This window comes from Pongo abelii, chromosome 6 (assembly GCF_028885655.2).
Source record: "Pongo abelii isolate AG06213 chromosome 6, NHGRI_mPonAbe1-v2.0_pri, whole genome shotgun sequence".
Classification (NCBI taxonomy): Eukaryota; Metazoa; Chordata; class Mammalia; order Primates; family Hominidae; genus Pongo; species Pongo abelii.
The window spans coordinates 80313444-80330094 of record NC_071991.2 but is presented as its reverse complement, the minus strand read 5'-3'; the positions used below and the strand labels follow the sequence as shown (position 1 = coordinate 80330094).

Below are 16651 nucleotides of genomic sequence, written 5' to 3'. Positions count from 1 at the left end.
CAAGTTTATTATATGCTAGGAATTGACCCTGGATTCAGAGGTCAACAAAAACCAGTCCCTACTCTCAAAGAGCTTACAATCTAGTGAAAGACACAGGTGTAGAAAAAAAATTATAATGCATTTGACAAGTGCTTTAATTGACAGGGCAGACACATAATACTAAAGGAGCTGATAATAGGCAAGGAAGGAAGTGGTTGGTTAAGTCAGGATTGTCTGGAGGACTTGATGCCTGTGTTGAGTCTTAAAGGATGAGTTAATGATGTAAACAACACAGAAGAGTCATCCCCGTGAGAGTGAGTATGAGACTCATAGGTACAGATATGTACCTGTGTGCCTCAAAACTAGTCCAGTGAGGCTGGGTCATAGGGTGTGGGAGGTGGGGAGAAAGAGGGAAGGTTGTAGGAGAGTAAGCAGGAAAGGCAAAAAATGACAGATTATTAAGGATCCTCTGTGACCTGTATTTTGCCTTAAAAGCAATGATGAGCCGTTAAAGTATTTTAAGCTGAGGAATGACTTAGCCAAATATATATTTTGTAAAGTCTTCCGGATAAAGGATGGAGAATGGAGTAGGTCAGTATAGGAAGCCATTTATGAAGCTGTTGCCTTCAGCCAGATAAGAAATTAATTTAGCAAGCTCTGACCTTAAAGATAGAAAGAAAATATTCATTTGAAAGGTATTGAGGAATTAGGGAAATTTAGTGTATGGGAGTGAGAGAGAGAAAGAAGTAAAAATAAATGGGCCGGGCGCGGTGGCTCATGCCTATAATCCCAGCACTTTGGGAGGCTGAGGCTGGTGGATAACGAGGTCAGGAGATCAAGACCATCCTGGCTAACATGATGAAACCCATCTCTACTAAAAATACAAAAAATTACCTGGGTGTGGTGGCGGGCACCTGTAGTCCCAGCTACTCAGGAGGCTGAGGCAGGAGAATGGCATGAACCCTGGAGGCGGAGCTTGTAGTGAGCCGAGATCACACCACTGCACTCCTGCCTGGGCAACAGAGTGAGACTCCATCTCAAAAAATAAATAAATAAATTTAAAAAAAATGTAGAATGGCTGGCCTGGGCCAGGCGAATGTTAGTGCAAGACCCTAAAATAGGGAACATGGAGGAGCAATAGGTTTCGTGTGGAAGTCAATGAGCTCATTTTTCTATGTGTTGCAATTGATGGGTCTATGGACAGCCCTGAGCAATCCCCAGTAGGCAGCCAGATATAAAGATCTGCATCTCAGAGAGAAATTAAGCCTAGAGATATAGATTTGAAAATTACCAGCATGTTAAGCTTATTAAAGCCACTGGAGTACATGAACTTACTCAGGGAGAACAGCCCTCCTTGGAGTATATGTAATTGAAGGAGAACCTTCAGGAACTGAAAAGAGAAGTCAGGGAAGAAAATCAGGACAGAAAGATGTAATGGAAGCCAAATACAGGAGAGGAAGGGAGTAGCACAAACTGTCAAATAATACGGAGAGGTACAGCAGTGTTTGTAGTTTGATAGTTACCGGTCAGCATGACAAGAGCATACAGAGTGTTGGAGGCAGAAACAAGATTGCAGGAGGTTGCAGCAGTAAGCTGATAGTAGGTGTGCCACAACATAACAGAAAGCACCGTTTACACTACGTAGTATACCACGTGTATGTAGGAATAACAAAGTTTTCCTTGTGTTGTCATCGTAGCATAATTCATCCTTGTGACCTCTTCCATTTAGTACCCTGAGTTGATGGTGGCTTCTTACAACAACAATGAAGATGCTCCCCATGAACCAGATGGAGTGGCCTTGGTTTGGAACATGAAGTTTAAGAAAACCACACCAGAATACGTCTTCCACTGTCAGGTAGGAGTCAGCGTAGTAAAAATAACTTACATCTCCTGCTAGACCAAATATAGTTTGTGCTGTATTGCATCTGTCTTATGCTGAGAGGAAGAACTCAGTTTAAAAATGAAATTGTTGACAATTTTGGAAAATTCCCCCACAGTAACCTAATGTTTTGGGAAAGTGGCAACCCTCCCCAAACAGTTAGGAAGCTTGGTTGGGGACTGTGTGTCATTTTCTTTCTATTTAAAACAGCCCCCATGAACATGAGTTTATAAAGACCTCGCACTTATGAAGAAATCGTGGTGTACCACTTCCTCTGCTTAAAAGCAACATATGCTTGCCCACCCACGTGGACATCCTCAGAGCACTACCATTTCAAGTCTCCTACTCTCTTGGAAATGCAGTTCAATGGATTTTGCTGATTTTAAGTTTATGGGCGCCATACTACTTAACAGATAATACTTTTGTAGCTGGCATGGGGCAAGACTTACCACTCGTATTTCTTGAGTTGCTGGGAAATATAGATGCTGTTTCTGGTTTGAAAATGCAGAGATAATTTCAAATATGTTCGTATTTTTCATTCCTTCTCTCTGCGGACACGTCTTCTCTTCCCCTTGACACAATACAGGCTGAAATTATGGTACCCTTGTACACGTTCAGCATTGCTCTGTTGCCATGACTCTGCCTAAATAATAGGCCTCAGCATAGGCCAATACACCAACCCCTTTATTAATGCTCCTATCCTGTGATTATGCACAGGCAAATGAAAAACAAACATTTCAGCTCAAAATTGCAGTTCCTCAAATGTTACAATTCAGAGGTATTGAGTGGCAGATTACTCTGAATACAAATACGTCATTTGAAGAGGGTGAGTAAACCTGTTGATTTTTGGAAGCTTAGTGCCATTTTCTATCTAAGAGCCAAGTATCTTTTTGAACTAAAATATGTTTAGACTTTAGAGCATTATCAGATATAATTTGGGGAATAGGAGCTGCTGGAATAGAGTCCCAGCCTCAACCTGATTGAGTAACCTCTAACTTTGGCCATGTTTTTCTAATTTGCTATCTCAAAAACAACAAGAAGTCTAGGTCTGTATGGTAAATAACCTTTATTTTCTGAGCCTTTGAAATAAGAACAGTTCTTTCTTTTTCATTTCTTTTTTAAGATTTGCAAGTCAGCTTGATATGCTCCTTCTGTAAACATAGAAGCACAAAATCCTAATTTTGTTCAGTTTTACAAGGTTTGCCGAATTCCTGGGAAAATACTGTAAGGATTAAGAAATAAAGAGAAGCACATTTTTGAAAAACAGTGCCTTTTAAATTATTTTGATATTACAGAAAGTATATCTTAGATTTTAAAAATCGAACAATACATTATTATAATCAATATGTATGATCTTTATCATGATTTTTAAATTTTAATTATATTAACTTACTACAGGTTTTTGGAATCAACTGTAAATTACTTGTTTTATCACATGACAATAGTTAATACTAGTATTAATTGAAAAGGGTGTTCTTGTGTGTGTGTGTGTATCTTTGGGATCATAGACTAAACATTTCTCCAACAAACATTTTTTTTTTAGTTTCGCCCTTAATGATCCAATATATGTCATTGAGAAGAAAATATACTCGTGATTTTAAAAAAAAGCAAGAGGTACCCTAAATATAGTAACAAGGTAGTCATACCAGAGTTACCAAAAGATGCTGAGTAGAATAGTTGATTCCAAAAACTTGTAGTCAGCACTTTGATACAAGTGATACTCATGAAGTTGGGATAAAGGTCAGGTAAATATCACTGGCTGCCAAAGAAAAACAAAATTGCTATGATATTTAGTATTTCTGAACTGTTGGGAGACCAAATCAGGAAACTTTCAGCAGCCGGGGAAGTCCTAGATGAAATAGTGATGGAGGTTAGGTAGATGGATAACATAATGAAGGCAATTTGGTTACCTTTGTACGAAAGTGTAATACCTGTAGCAATATCTACGTGTTTCTGTATTTTAAATTTTCCCAACACTTCTGCCTTCATGATCTCATTGATTGTACAACAGGAAGGTAGGAAAAATGTTATTATTCTCTTTTTCCAGTTGAGAGATTTTATACTTTAGAGGTTACCCAGCTAGTGAACAGTAGAGCCAATCCTGGAACTGAGGCTTATTCATACATCGTGCCATCACCCAGGCTGCATTCTAAAAATGTGGGCAGACATGGGACTTGATAGCAAAAGCTGTACAGCCCATTCAAGGTATATTTTTGGCCACGTACCCTTATAAGGTATTGATTAGACATGGTTCTAGACGTGGTTCTTTACCACCTTCTAACCCTAAATGGAAATTTAGAGATCCCACAGAATTAAAATATATATGTGGAAAAACCAAAGCCCTCACTCACTGACCTATAACTTTTCTTCTATGTCCTATCTGATCTTTGCTAAATCTTATTTATTACAACTGGTCCTTTCTAGACACTAACTCAGGGAAATCAGGTCATTTGAATGTGCTTCCACATTCTCCTGTGATGTTCTGATAATTTCAAAATTAAACAATTTATTACTTAGAAAAAGGGCAGAGGTAGAGAGTAGCAAGAGTACCTTATGATGAAGGTACTTTTATAATTTTGGAGTAATTGCATTAGCTATTCATTTCCTGCTGATCTCTGCTGATTCTTCATATTTTTTAAAAGTGTATAATTGTAAATAAAACTAATGGATCAGAGAAGCATTGTTTCAGTCAGTGGAAAGCAAATGCACAAGAAACAGACATCAGCTCCGTGGTGTTTTGTAAAGACTGACAAGCTTCTAGCCTACTCATAAAAAGATTTTAGTATAAAGTTTCATTTCTCTCTGTTTTGGATAGCAAGGCCAAAAAGTATCTTATACTGTCATGGGCAGTTTTTGTGTCTTTACTAAACTGAATTTTTAGTGTGATCTCTGGTCCTGCATTTTCTATTTTTATTTCAATAAAAGCTGTCTATTCTTGGAAAATATTGGTGGACCCTGCATAGAAATCAGCCACTCAGCCCCATAACACACTCTGGCAGTGCTCCTGCTGTCTTCTGTAGTGGCTTCCACACGCTGTCATTAGATTATGTGTCTGACCACCCTGCATTGCTTACCCTGGTGTGGTCTTTCTCTTTTAAATGGAACAAATAGAATCAGAAATATATACCTTAGAATTATCTGCATTGAGGTAAATGGAAAAGCTATGTTTAGAGTCTTAGCTTGGTCAGGGGTTTTTATTTTTACTTTTACTTTTTCCTGATTTGGTTTCTTTGTTCTTGGCAATCTCTTTTAGAGGGGGATCTGACAATGACCTGAAACCCTCACTATTTCAGGGCAAAGCAGAATGTGAAGTGGGATAATATCAGCTAACCTCATTTGTGTCAGTGTTTAAAGCCCTCAGTCTTTATTCCTACATGGGCTTCGCTTCCCATTAAGATTCTATAAAGGGTACAGATGTCATTGCTGCACATAGCCTCAGCTGCCCAGTGTTTGATTCTGTATGAGGTTCCTGCTAACCTCAAAGAGAGTTCCACCTGTGAAGAGTGATGGTAACAGAGGAGGGAGTGTGGGCTTGTGGTTAGGACAGGGACAGAAAGTTAGGACTTGGAGTTCCATTCCTAGCTGACCACACTGCTGAGTGACCCTGGGTGAGTCATGGGGCTTTATTGTTGTGTTTCCTGATCCCATGCAAAGAAGACTTTCTCTAGTCTCTAGTTCAATTGTAAAGTTTATTTCAATAAACCTCATTTCTTCCTGCATCAATTTTTGTCCCTCCCCCAACCCAGATTGTGGTCTATAATCCAAATCTACAAAACAGCTGTGGACACAAAGATATAAATTAATTGACATTAATTTTGTAAAGTATATTTTGACCAAAGAAGTGTTAGAATCGCCTTAAGGATTTTTATTTATTTTTTTAAATGAAAAGAAGAGTAACTTGCTTATGGTCCAGCTGATAAAAAGAAAAGGGCATCTTCTAAGCTTTTCTGTTGGCTAGGCTAAGAAGTGGTTATTACAGGTCAAAAAAGAGAAAGAGATAAAAGAATAGAAAGTTCTTTGACAATTACTGCTTCATATTTAGCATGAATTCCTGGGATTCAAAATGAAAGCACATAGTAGGTGCTTTATAATCACCAAATAAACTCCATGGCTAAGAATATGAAAACCAGAGTGAGACCCAAACAGTTTTCAAATGTGATACTCAAAGTGCCTCAGGATGGGAAAACAGAAGAGGAAAACTCAACCAGTGTTACATTGATTATCATACACATTTTGAAGAATAAAATCATGGAAAATTTAAACTTACTTTTGACATAAAGATAAAATTAAACTCTTACGTAAAAGATACAACTTACATGGATCAGACCAGAGAAATAGTGCCACAACATTGCTACTTTGTGCCTTTCGGAAAAGGCATAAAGGAATATCAACGTACATGGCGAAATGAAATGCAGACATCCCAGAACACTTCTTTTCTGCCAATTGAGAATGACCGATCCGATTAGCTAGACACTGATTCTTATTAAATCAAACAGGAGGAATTTCATTTTGCTTTGCCCAGGAAGCTGGAAGCAGAAAACCTGCCTCTCCAGCTTTCATTCTTTATCTACCCTCCTCTAGAGTCTTCTCCAAAAAGCGACTCATGGAGAAGCAGAAGTGATCATTGGGATACGTCTAGGGAAGTTAGAATTATCAGCTGGATTCTAGCAAAGAGATCTTGTTCTAGGTGATTCCTCATCTGAAAACAGCAATGAAGGAGATTATTTCTATACCTCATGGAGTATGCGAGGGACCAAGTGAACTATTTGATGAAGAGGATGCCATGAGAATACACCTTTAAACAAGTTGTTTTAAAATCATTTTATTTGTCTTGCCATGTCACATTGCAAGTGATCAAGCTAAAGTTTCATATCATTACAGAAACTAGCCTCTTATTAGCATTTGCTACATCCCATTAATGTGCACACATATTGTCAACACAGAACTCCAGCACTGCTGATTCTATCCATTTCCCTAAATGCCCTTCCCTTCTCTCCCCATCCACTGTGCTACAACCATCTGAACCAGGCTTTCTCCAGTGTGCTTCATTCAGGAAGTATCCTGGGAATTATGGATGCTGTGCAGTGAGAGCCAGATTGCAATATGAGCACGTCCCTCCCTTCCCTTCAATACCCACCCACCTCCAGCCATTCACTGAGGTGAGAGAAGCCTTGGTCTCAGGAAGATGGGTGTTCTGAGGGCTCTGGGTTGAATATGGATGGGATTCTAGCTACCTCTTAAGATTATAATGAGGAAAATAGAAACAATATAGTTATATTAGTCTGCTCAGGCTGCTACAACAAAATAACATTGACTGGGCGGTTTATAAACAACAGAAATTTATTTTTCACTGTTTTGGAGTCTGAGAAGTCCACAGTCAAGGAGGCAGCAAATACTGAGCTAAAATGAGATCAGTATTTTAATAACCGGTAAGGTTATACTGTGTGTATAGCCTTACACATAATGTAATCTGTGAGAGCTCTCTTCTTGGCTTGCAGATGGCCACTGTCTTGCTGTGTCTTCACACGGTGGATGGAGACAGTGAGCTCTCTGATGTCTCTTATAACGACACTAATCCTATCCTATCAGGCCCCTACCGTTATGACCTCATAACTTTCATTACCTCCTTCTAGTCCCTATTTCCAAATACAGTCACATTGAGGGTGAGGGCTTCAACATATGAATTCGGTCATGGTGGGGGAAGTACAATTCAGTCCATAGTAATTGGTGAACTTGCTTTGAAATGATAAAAGTATTCTCTTTACATCTGTTTGTTTTACTATTATTGCATGATAGTCGTGTGGGAAGAAGCTTAAACCTTGACATTTTTATTTTTCTTGGTAGGATATATTCCTGAAGAAATTTTGCCTAACTTAGATTCATTCATTGACCCATTCATTTGTTCATTCATTCAACAATTATTTTGGAGGTACCCACCATGGCCAGGCCCTCACAGCAATGATAGGCTGGAGGTGAGACCCTCTCCACAAGAGCCCTTCGGTTTTCCCCAATCCCAACCATGCTTAATTTTCCATCACCTGACTGGCTCCTCTCAATTATTTCTATTGCCTGGGCCCTGTTCACATTGGTCAAATTTATATGTGTGTTCTTTATATTAAAATGCCAGTTGATAGAGGGAAACTGAGACAATTCCAAAGTTCTCTCATCCTAACTATTTAACCATTTGTTTCCTAACTAAATGATGATGAGATATTTTCTGAGTTCTTGGAGGAAGTTAAGTACATAGTGGTTAAGAGTGAGCTATAAGGCCACACAGCCTGGAATTATAATTTGGATTCTACCACTTAGAAGCTCTGTGACCTTGAGCAAGTCAAATGGTTGTTATGAGACTATAAGAAATAAATAAATGTGATGTATTTAGTGACAGGCCCATAGTAAGTACCCAGTGAGTGTCAGCAATAATTATTGTTGAATATACAAGAATGAAATTCAAAAATATGTAGCAATCTTTGTGTATTGTCCAAATAGCATGCATGTGACCTCCGTCCTTAGTTGCTGAATGGGGGGTTGTGACTGAGGGGTTCTCCAGGGAGGTACCAATTCATTCAGGCAACAGGAGAGTGCTGGGGGCAGGTAGAGAAGGGCATCTTACCAATGAGTACAAAAGAAGCTCAGCATTTTTTTTTTTTTTGGTTTTGGTTTTTTTTGTTTTTGTTTTTTGTTTTTTGTTTTTTTTTTTGAGACAGAATCTTACTCTGTCATGAGGCTGGAGTACAGCAGCATGATCTCGGCTCACTGCAACCTCAGACTCCCAGGTTCAAGTGATTCTCCTGCCTCAGCCTCCCAAGTAGCTGGGATTACAGGTGCATACCGCCACACCCAGCTAAGTTTTGTATTTTTTGGTAGAGACAGGATTTCACCATGTTGGCCAGGCTGGTCTTGATCTCCTGACCTTGTGATCCTCCTGCCTCAGACTTCCAAAATGCTGGGATTACAAGCGTGAGCCATTGCACCCAGCTGAGCTCAGCATTTTAATAACCCATAAGGTTATACTGTGTGTATGGCTTGAATATCATCCTGTTATTGTGCTTTTGCCACTTGCGAGGTACAGATGCATTGGCTTCCTTGGCTAGACTATTCACACTGATGGCCCCATGCCCCGGCTTCATAAATGAACCCTCTTGTACCTACGTAGCTCACATGGCTACAAAGAATTATTTAGAGACTATCTGGCCATTTGCCGTGCTTAACACACTCTGTAGGCTATGAAGCAAGAATAAGGATGATGGGGCTGACCAATGTTTTCTACTTTCATTTAATACCAGTTTAGCATATCTGTTAAGAGCTATCCCTCTTAGAGACATGTATGACCCAAGGACCCCTTTGGTAGGGCTTCCATTCTCTGGACTATGAGATTATGCATTTTCTTTATCCTACAACATTTTCATATAGGCAAGAGCAGGTTTAAAAGAATACCAGGTGGTCTGAAAGGAAAGAGAAGTCTCAGAAGGGCAACACCCTCCCTCAGAGATATGTGCATGGGGGCCGTCCTTTCAGGAAAGGAACCAGTACAGAGCAGGAGTGGGCTGTGGTTGCCCCAGGCCAGATGAGTACCCACCAAGAGTGGACAGAGGCCACTACCACCCCCGAGAGGGATACTTGTACATTGCTTTGTCTTGTTTATATTCTAGGGATGGAACCACTTCTAGACTCCAGACCATCTATTTTTTAAAAATATAGCTTTTTCTCCCTCTGCAAACTAGGTCCACACTTTCTGATTTGTGTGTGTCTTTAAGTTGCCTAATATTGTTGGATGAATGGGGCTTTTTGAACACACTGTGTTATTAATAAATACAGAGACTCATATTCTCCAAGAGTCACATTCTTATTTTAATACATTTTAGACAGTGACTTTGAGCAAAACTTAATTTTTGGAATTATTTGAAAACATTTACTATTGTAGAGAATTTCTACAAATATAATTATCTTTACTTCCCAGGGAAGTTTTCTAACCTTTATTGTAACAAATAGTCTATACTTTGCTTTTTCCGTTTTTCTGATTGTTTATTTTTAAATGGTATGTTCATTATTTGCCAAAGAATTGAACAAGATGTTGCTTTTATTAGGTGAAAGATTTATCTTCGTTAATTTTTTACTCTAATCTCCTTGAAAATATATTGAGTTTATGCCTTATATGCTACAAATTATTGTATCCATAATGATTTTATAACTTCACTGTTTTTTGTTCTCTAAAGCCGGTATGTTTTTTTCCTTTTGAGTTTTTAAAAAAGTATTTCCAGCACCTATGAACAATAAGTTATGTTATGCAGCATTACATCTTTGCTTCTTCAATAACTTTGTCTAGTGTTATGTTGAGCAGTTGAAATCGAATTAAAATCTTTATTTCTTTAAAATGTTCATGATAAATATGGTCTTCTGAAAACCAAAGAAAACAGGAGCAAAAAATTGTACCCAAGTGCTCATGCTCACATAAATGCATGCACACACACACACACACACACACACACAACCAAGACTCTCAAATCCTAGTCAAAAGCTATATTTCACCAAAGAGAATTATAGTAACATTGATGGTTTGCCAAAACCTCAAGCAGTGACAAAATCCACAGTGTCCTGAAAGGGATGCCTTTGCAAAACCATGCCTCTCCAGATGGTTTAGATTAGAGATGTTTAAAAACACATGGCAGCATTAGTTTGGTTTAGAATTCATAGTTAATTCAGTAGATAAAATAATGCAAATTTGAAACCCTATCCTGTCTATCAGAAAAATCATCAAATCTTATGATTGCTCTTAGGAGAGATTGGTATGTGATGTGTTGATTTTTAAATTATCTAATTGAAATAATAAAATTAACCAAGAAAAAGTAAAAAGAGGATTAAAATATAAGAGTATGAGTAAAAACTTTCTTCTCTGCAGAATATTTCTTCCTTTAAGCTGTCATATCCAATCAGTTTGTATGGGATTCGACAGCCAATTGTCATTTCCTGAGATATATTCTGTAAAGAGGTTGTGTTACAGAGACAGCATGAAAAAAATGGAAAAAATAATTCCAGAGCATCATGCCAAGAGAAGCCAAAATGTCCTTAAAGACCACAAAATGTTGCCAGGATCCCTTCACCTTGCTAATAATAGCAGATAAGCAGCTTACACACAAATTTTTCCTTTGGCTTATTTAGCTTTCCCTCCTAGACACTTTCTAAAAGAGAGTGCTCCCAGCCCACATTTTAGTAAATTATTTTGCCTTATCAGTGATTTTTCATCTTGGGTGGGCGCTCTTTGTGAACAGTGATGTTGCATATTGTGTTTTCTGACACAAGATGTATAGTAGTTCCCCCAGGACCCTAAAAGGCTTCATCACTAAAAGCTCAGCTCCCACTGTCCCCTTCCTTATGTCTAAAATCAACAGTATCCCATCCTCTGATCCCACAGCTGGACAGCCAGCAAACAACTCCTGGAAAAGAACTGCTGTATGGGAACAGTATTAATTTAATGATGTATATTATTGTGTATCCTACCAGCAGCATAAATGAAAACATTCGGCAGATATGTTAAAATTGCCACTGGAAGAATGCTCACTCAAGGACTCAAAGCCTCTCAGAGAATCCACACAGGGAAAATATGGGACAAAGATTCTACAAAAATAGAATCAGAAGTTTTCAAAACACCGTTGCTAGGCTTTGAAGGGCTTGACTCTCAAAGTGGCCCAGTATTTACTTCCCACTGAAAGTAACACATTTTGAGCATTTTTCCAAATATAAAAAGTAGAACTCTAGCTTTTAATGGCTAAAGGAGCTCCACTATCAAAGTAAATGTGCTTCTCTGGCAGCACGGACACATGTGCGTGAAGAAAACAAGGGGGGAGCAGGAAGAGTAGGAAAGTCCCTGTCACAGGAATTTGTGTGGATTCATGAGTATTTCAACTGTAGATTTCATTTTGTTTTAACCATGGAGAAAATGTGTTAGCCAACCTTAACAACTGATCAACAGTTCTGCATATATCCCCACTTAATATGTGTAACGGGAGATATATTTTGTTGTTTCATCTAATAATCAATTTTTTAAATAAATGGGAATGGATGATGACTTGGCAGGGGAATATGCGAGCATTCAAGAGAATCCAGGCACTTCATCACAGGCATAAATGACACCATGCCAACCTATCACCACAAAAGTTGTTGAAAAGACTTCACTTTTGGAGCAGGTGCTCAGAGGACAGAAAACCCCACCTGAGCCTTTCTCCCCCTCCCCAGTCACACTCCTCATGATGACCCTTACATGTTTTATTGCATCTTCTCTTGTGTGCTTTGTCAAATTTGTGAGTATTTGGCTAATTTTCAGAACAGGATTTCACTGGATTATCACTTCTCTATATTGAAAACTGCTTTACGTAAATTTCCTGCCTTTAGAACATTCCAATGTGTTCTTCCCTTTGTATGAGGGATTTTGAGCCAAGCTCTGTAAAACATCACAAATTTGGACAACATGGACAGAGAAGGCCAATTCTCAAATCAGATATGATTTACTAAAGAAGATCAGGATAATTAAATGATTCTTTTTGAAAAACAAATCATCACAGTCTCCAAACTGTCCTTTGTGTAAATAGGAATTTTCACTATATCAGGTCCTCTGATATGACAGCTTCTTATTTGGGACATTGTTACAGAAGTGAAACAGAACACCAATGCTATGTTATAACTCAAACTTGTAATTAAACATCTGGGACCTGCCTGCTTTAATGAAGAGTTAAGAATATTTGGTTGTTGGTGTATCATATCTCTAAACTGATACTACTGTGATTCGATCATTACACATTGTGTACATGTATCAAAATATCACATGTACCCCCAAAATATGTACAACTATGATATATCAATAAAAAATGCAAAACAAAAGCAAATACAAAGATTGAAGGACTTAGAAACTATTTATTTTTTCACATTATTCTTTTAGTCAGCAAGTACTCTTTTTTTCATACACCGTGCAAAGAGAAAAAAATTACCCTTTATTATTCTGTTAAAATTTCACTAGTTAGCTAGTACTTGTGTTACAGGAATAATGTCAAAATAAATGGGAAATGGGCTCTGTGAGCCTCTCAGACCTGTATTATTCCAAAACTAAATTTAAAATATTTTTTCTCAAAAACCTTTACGAATTCTTAAACAATGTCTGTATCACGGATACTTATCCTGAGGGATCCAACAGTGTTGAATCTTGGAATGAATTCAAGCCATAAATATATTACATGACTGTTCTCCACCTCAAAACTCTTCAAAAGCAAGGGAGGATAGAAATGGGAAAGTAAATAATATAGTTTCTGTTTTATATTCTACATAGTTCCTGATGAAAACCCTTGGTGAGCTGTATGTGTGACTAGTTCATATCAATAATGTTTGGGTGCAAAATTCAGAGATAGCAAAGAGCTGCAAAATATGATACATCAGGAGAAATGAAAGTGTAGAGGTAGGGCAAGGCTTTTCATTGTTACCTACATAACACAATTTGCCATATCCTTAGGTTGATGGCAGATCAACCCAGCGAAAAAACACTCTAAGCCTCTGTACAGCATTTTTAAAAGAAGGCTAGTGGATTTTTACTGCCTAGTTCACATGTATCGAAGTAAGAAAGATGACGCCTTGAGAAACAGACAATATCAGTTGAAGTAAAGCATATTATAAATGCCAAGACCTATATTAGAATTTATATATGCCCAAAGCCTGTTTATTTGGAGCCTGAATTCTCACTGGCTCTGAGCCTGAGGGGCCACGATCCATTTCTCTGGTTAAGCTAGGTCAGTACCACCTGTGTTCCTACGGTGATGTCAGAGCTGCTGAGACCCATATACCCTCCAACCACTGTATTTATTATTCCACTTGAGAATGCTCTGCCCTTGAAGGCTGATCTGACGAGGGTGGGATCACAGGCAGCAGGTATGCCATGAACAACAAACCCATATTCTTAACATATGTTTAATTTGAGTAACTCTCCTCCTTTAAAATACCTCCTGATTCTGAATCCACATCCTGAATTGCCCACTCTTGTTACCATTTTCTGCTGCCTGTTCTGAATTAATCCTTTGAGGTGGTCATTCCCCGGAAAGAAAAAAGGAAAATGAGAAGAGAGATGCAAAGTTGGGAATGTGAATGAAAGAGAATGGGAGAGAGCAGAGGGAAGGGGATCATTAACTAGAGTCTGCTTTCATGAGCTAGATTTTCTTTGAGCTGTATAAGAAAGGAGAGGTAGAGGAAGAAGAGAAATACAAAAAAAAGGCACTTGAAAGGTTATCCATTAATACCCCTACTGAAGAATGAAAATCATTTTTTGCAATAGAGCTCGATTTACAGATTATTTTCATTTCTCTGTCGTACTTCATCTCAAAGAATTGATATAATCTAAAAAGTGGTTAAAATTATTAAAATAGTTTCCATAGTAGAAAATTAAATGATTTTACTAACTGTCAAAGTCGGTGTTTAAACTGAGATAATTTGAATTATATTTCATATAGTGATCATGTCACTAGGATGTCTAAACATTCTTTGGAAAAGTAATAATCCCTGATTCTGATTTCTCATCAACAGAAAACTGACTAAAGGTTAAGAATATTAGCCACCAATTGCTGTTATTTGCAAAAACCTAAAGAGAAGGCTGGTTTTCATGAGGAATTTTGAATTTAAGTATATTCTCCACCTTGAAACAATTAACCCTTTAGGAGACTTTCTGCATTTTTCTTAGGTGTATTTTCTGCTCAGAGGGTCATGAAACTGCTTCAAATACTTGATTTAAAATTGTGGGTTGGGGGGAGGGGGGAGGGATAACATTGGGAGATATACCTAATGCTAGATGACGAGTTGGTGGGTGCAGTGCACCAGCATGGCACATGTATACATATGTAACTTACTGCACATTGGGCACATGTACCATAAAACCTAAAGTATAATAATAATAATAATAATAATAATAATTACAATAAAAGAAAAAAAAAAAAGCAAAAAAAAAATATATATATATTTGAAAGTTAAATAGCAATATATTATGCTATTAAATATAAGATGGCAAAATATTATGTTGCTTCATAACATCAAATTTGTTTTCCATCTATTTATCTGTCTGTTTATCTGTCTATCTAGCAATCAATCAAATACAGGTTTTCCTAGACCATAGCACACTGGTTTTTAAATGAAGTCATATTAACAGAGTAAAACATATTTCTCTGGTCCTCACCTCATTTGCAACTTAGGCCCTCTGGGGTCTTCACATTCTCCCACTTTTTTCCTGGGAGTTCTCAGAGGATATTGAAAATGTGTTCATGAATAAGGTTCCAATGACTGCCCATGAAGCTAAAAGCAGCTTGCAATGACTCCAGCACTCAAGCCCCAAGGCCTTGCTCTCTGCCCTGTCCCCATTAGCATCTGAGGGCTGGCCTCACCCACTCCAGAGCAAGCTCCACCACTAGGTGCTGGTTTCCATTGCTGCCGTGCCATTGTTGCTGATGATGCTCTAGACCCCTGAGTAGCCCTGGGCCTTCCAGAACTGAGGCCAGCAGAGTCAGGGCATATTCCATGAAGAAGGAGACAAAAATGATTCTCTCCCCCAAAGTGTGTATTCTTTGTCTCAAGGAAGCCTAAACACACAGGCTGGATACTCCACTTGTTCATAACAAATACAGTCTTTTCTGTTGTTCCAGTAGCACCCTTTTGCAAATAGAGCTCTGCAGACCTCTCCCACTGATCTGCTATTCATGCCTTCTACACTGTGAACACTGCTTAAACTCAAACCTGACCACCTGTTTAATTATATTTCAAGTTTGAAATGTAATGCTGTTTACCTCAACACTGGGGCAGATGACTTTTTTTTTTTTAAGACAGAGTTTGACTCTGTTATCCAGGCTGGAGTTCAGTGGCACGATCTCAGCTCACCACAACCTCCGCCTCTCGGGTTCAAGCAATTCTCCTGCCTCAGCCTCCGAAGTAGCTGGAATTATAGGCATGAGCCACCACGCCCGGCTAATTTTGTATTTTTAGTAGAGATGAGGTTTCTGCATGTTGGTCAGGCTGATCTCAAACTCCTGACCTCAGGTGATCCACCCGTCTTGGCCTCCCCAGACGACATTTTATTCAGAGCAATTCAAGATATTTATTGAACCTAGCACTGTGCTAGGTACTGAAGCTACAATGATAAATATGACCTGTTCCTTGCCTTTGAGGAATCTGTCCCTGCCCCACTAGGTCAAAAGCAAGAATAGGTGATCTGAGGTAGAATGCATGGTACAAAACAAATAACTAGTGCATGGTTGACCCAGAACACCCCAGCCGCTGCAGTGTCACCTGACTTAAGGTGGTCAGTGGAGCAGAGGCAGGAATGTTTAGGTTCGTTTGTGGAAAAGGGCTTTGGAAGTCCGAGCTAGCTCCCATTAGGAGGGAGGCGACCTCACATGAAGAATACCTACCTCCTACCTCAAGATCCTGCAAATGTTTGGGGATGGCTGGTGAACCACAGGTATTCCTAAGCCTGGTTCTTATTAGGCAGGAAAAACTAGAAGCCTCGCTTTTCCTCATCCTTGCTGTGGAATGAAACCAATAAAGTCCGTTACTATTTAGACAAGTGAGTGAATGCTGTTTGTTTGAGAAATACTGTTCCTGGGGAGAGTCTGACCAATAGAAGCCTCTGACGGGCTTTTTGGGGGTAGACAGAGAGCCCAGCTAGAGGGTGGTTCAAGTAATATAAGAATCAATGGCAACTCTGTTAATGTCATTAGGTTAAATCTACCTAATCAAAATCATAAGGAAAGCTTTACCTTTGCATACATATTTTTG

At 38.6% G+C, this 16651-nt stretch overlaps 1 protein-coding gene across 2 annotated transcripts in view; it reads left to right on the top strand.

Moving 5' to 3' along the window:
* Positions 1-16651, top strand: part of DYNC1I1 (dynein cytoplasmic 1 intermediate chain 1) — a 317152-nt gene that overhangs the window by 212826 nt on the left and 87675 nt on the right. For both annotated transcript variants that reach the window (XM_024249962.3, XM_009242996.4), the window contains one exon: positions 1709-1834. In XM_024249962.3, the coding sequence (XP_024105730.1) occupies positions 1709-1834 (126 nt within the window). The remainder of the gene's footprint in view (positions 1-1708; positions 1835-16651) is intronic.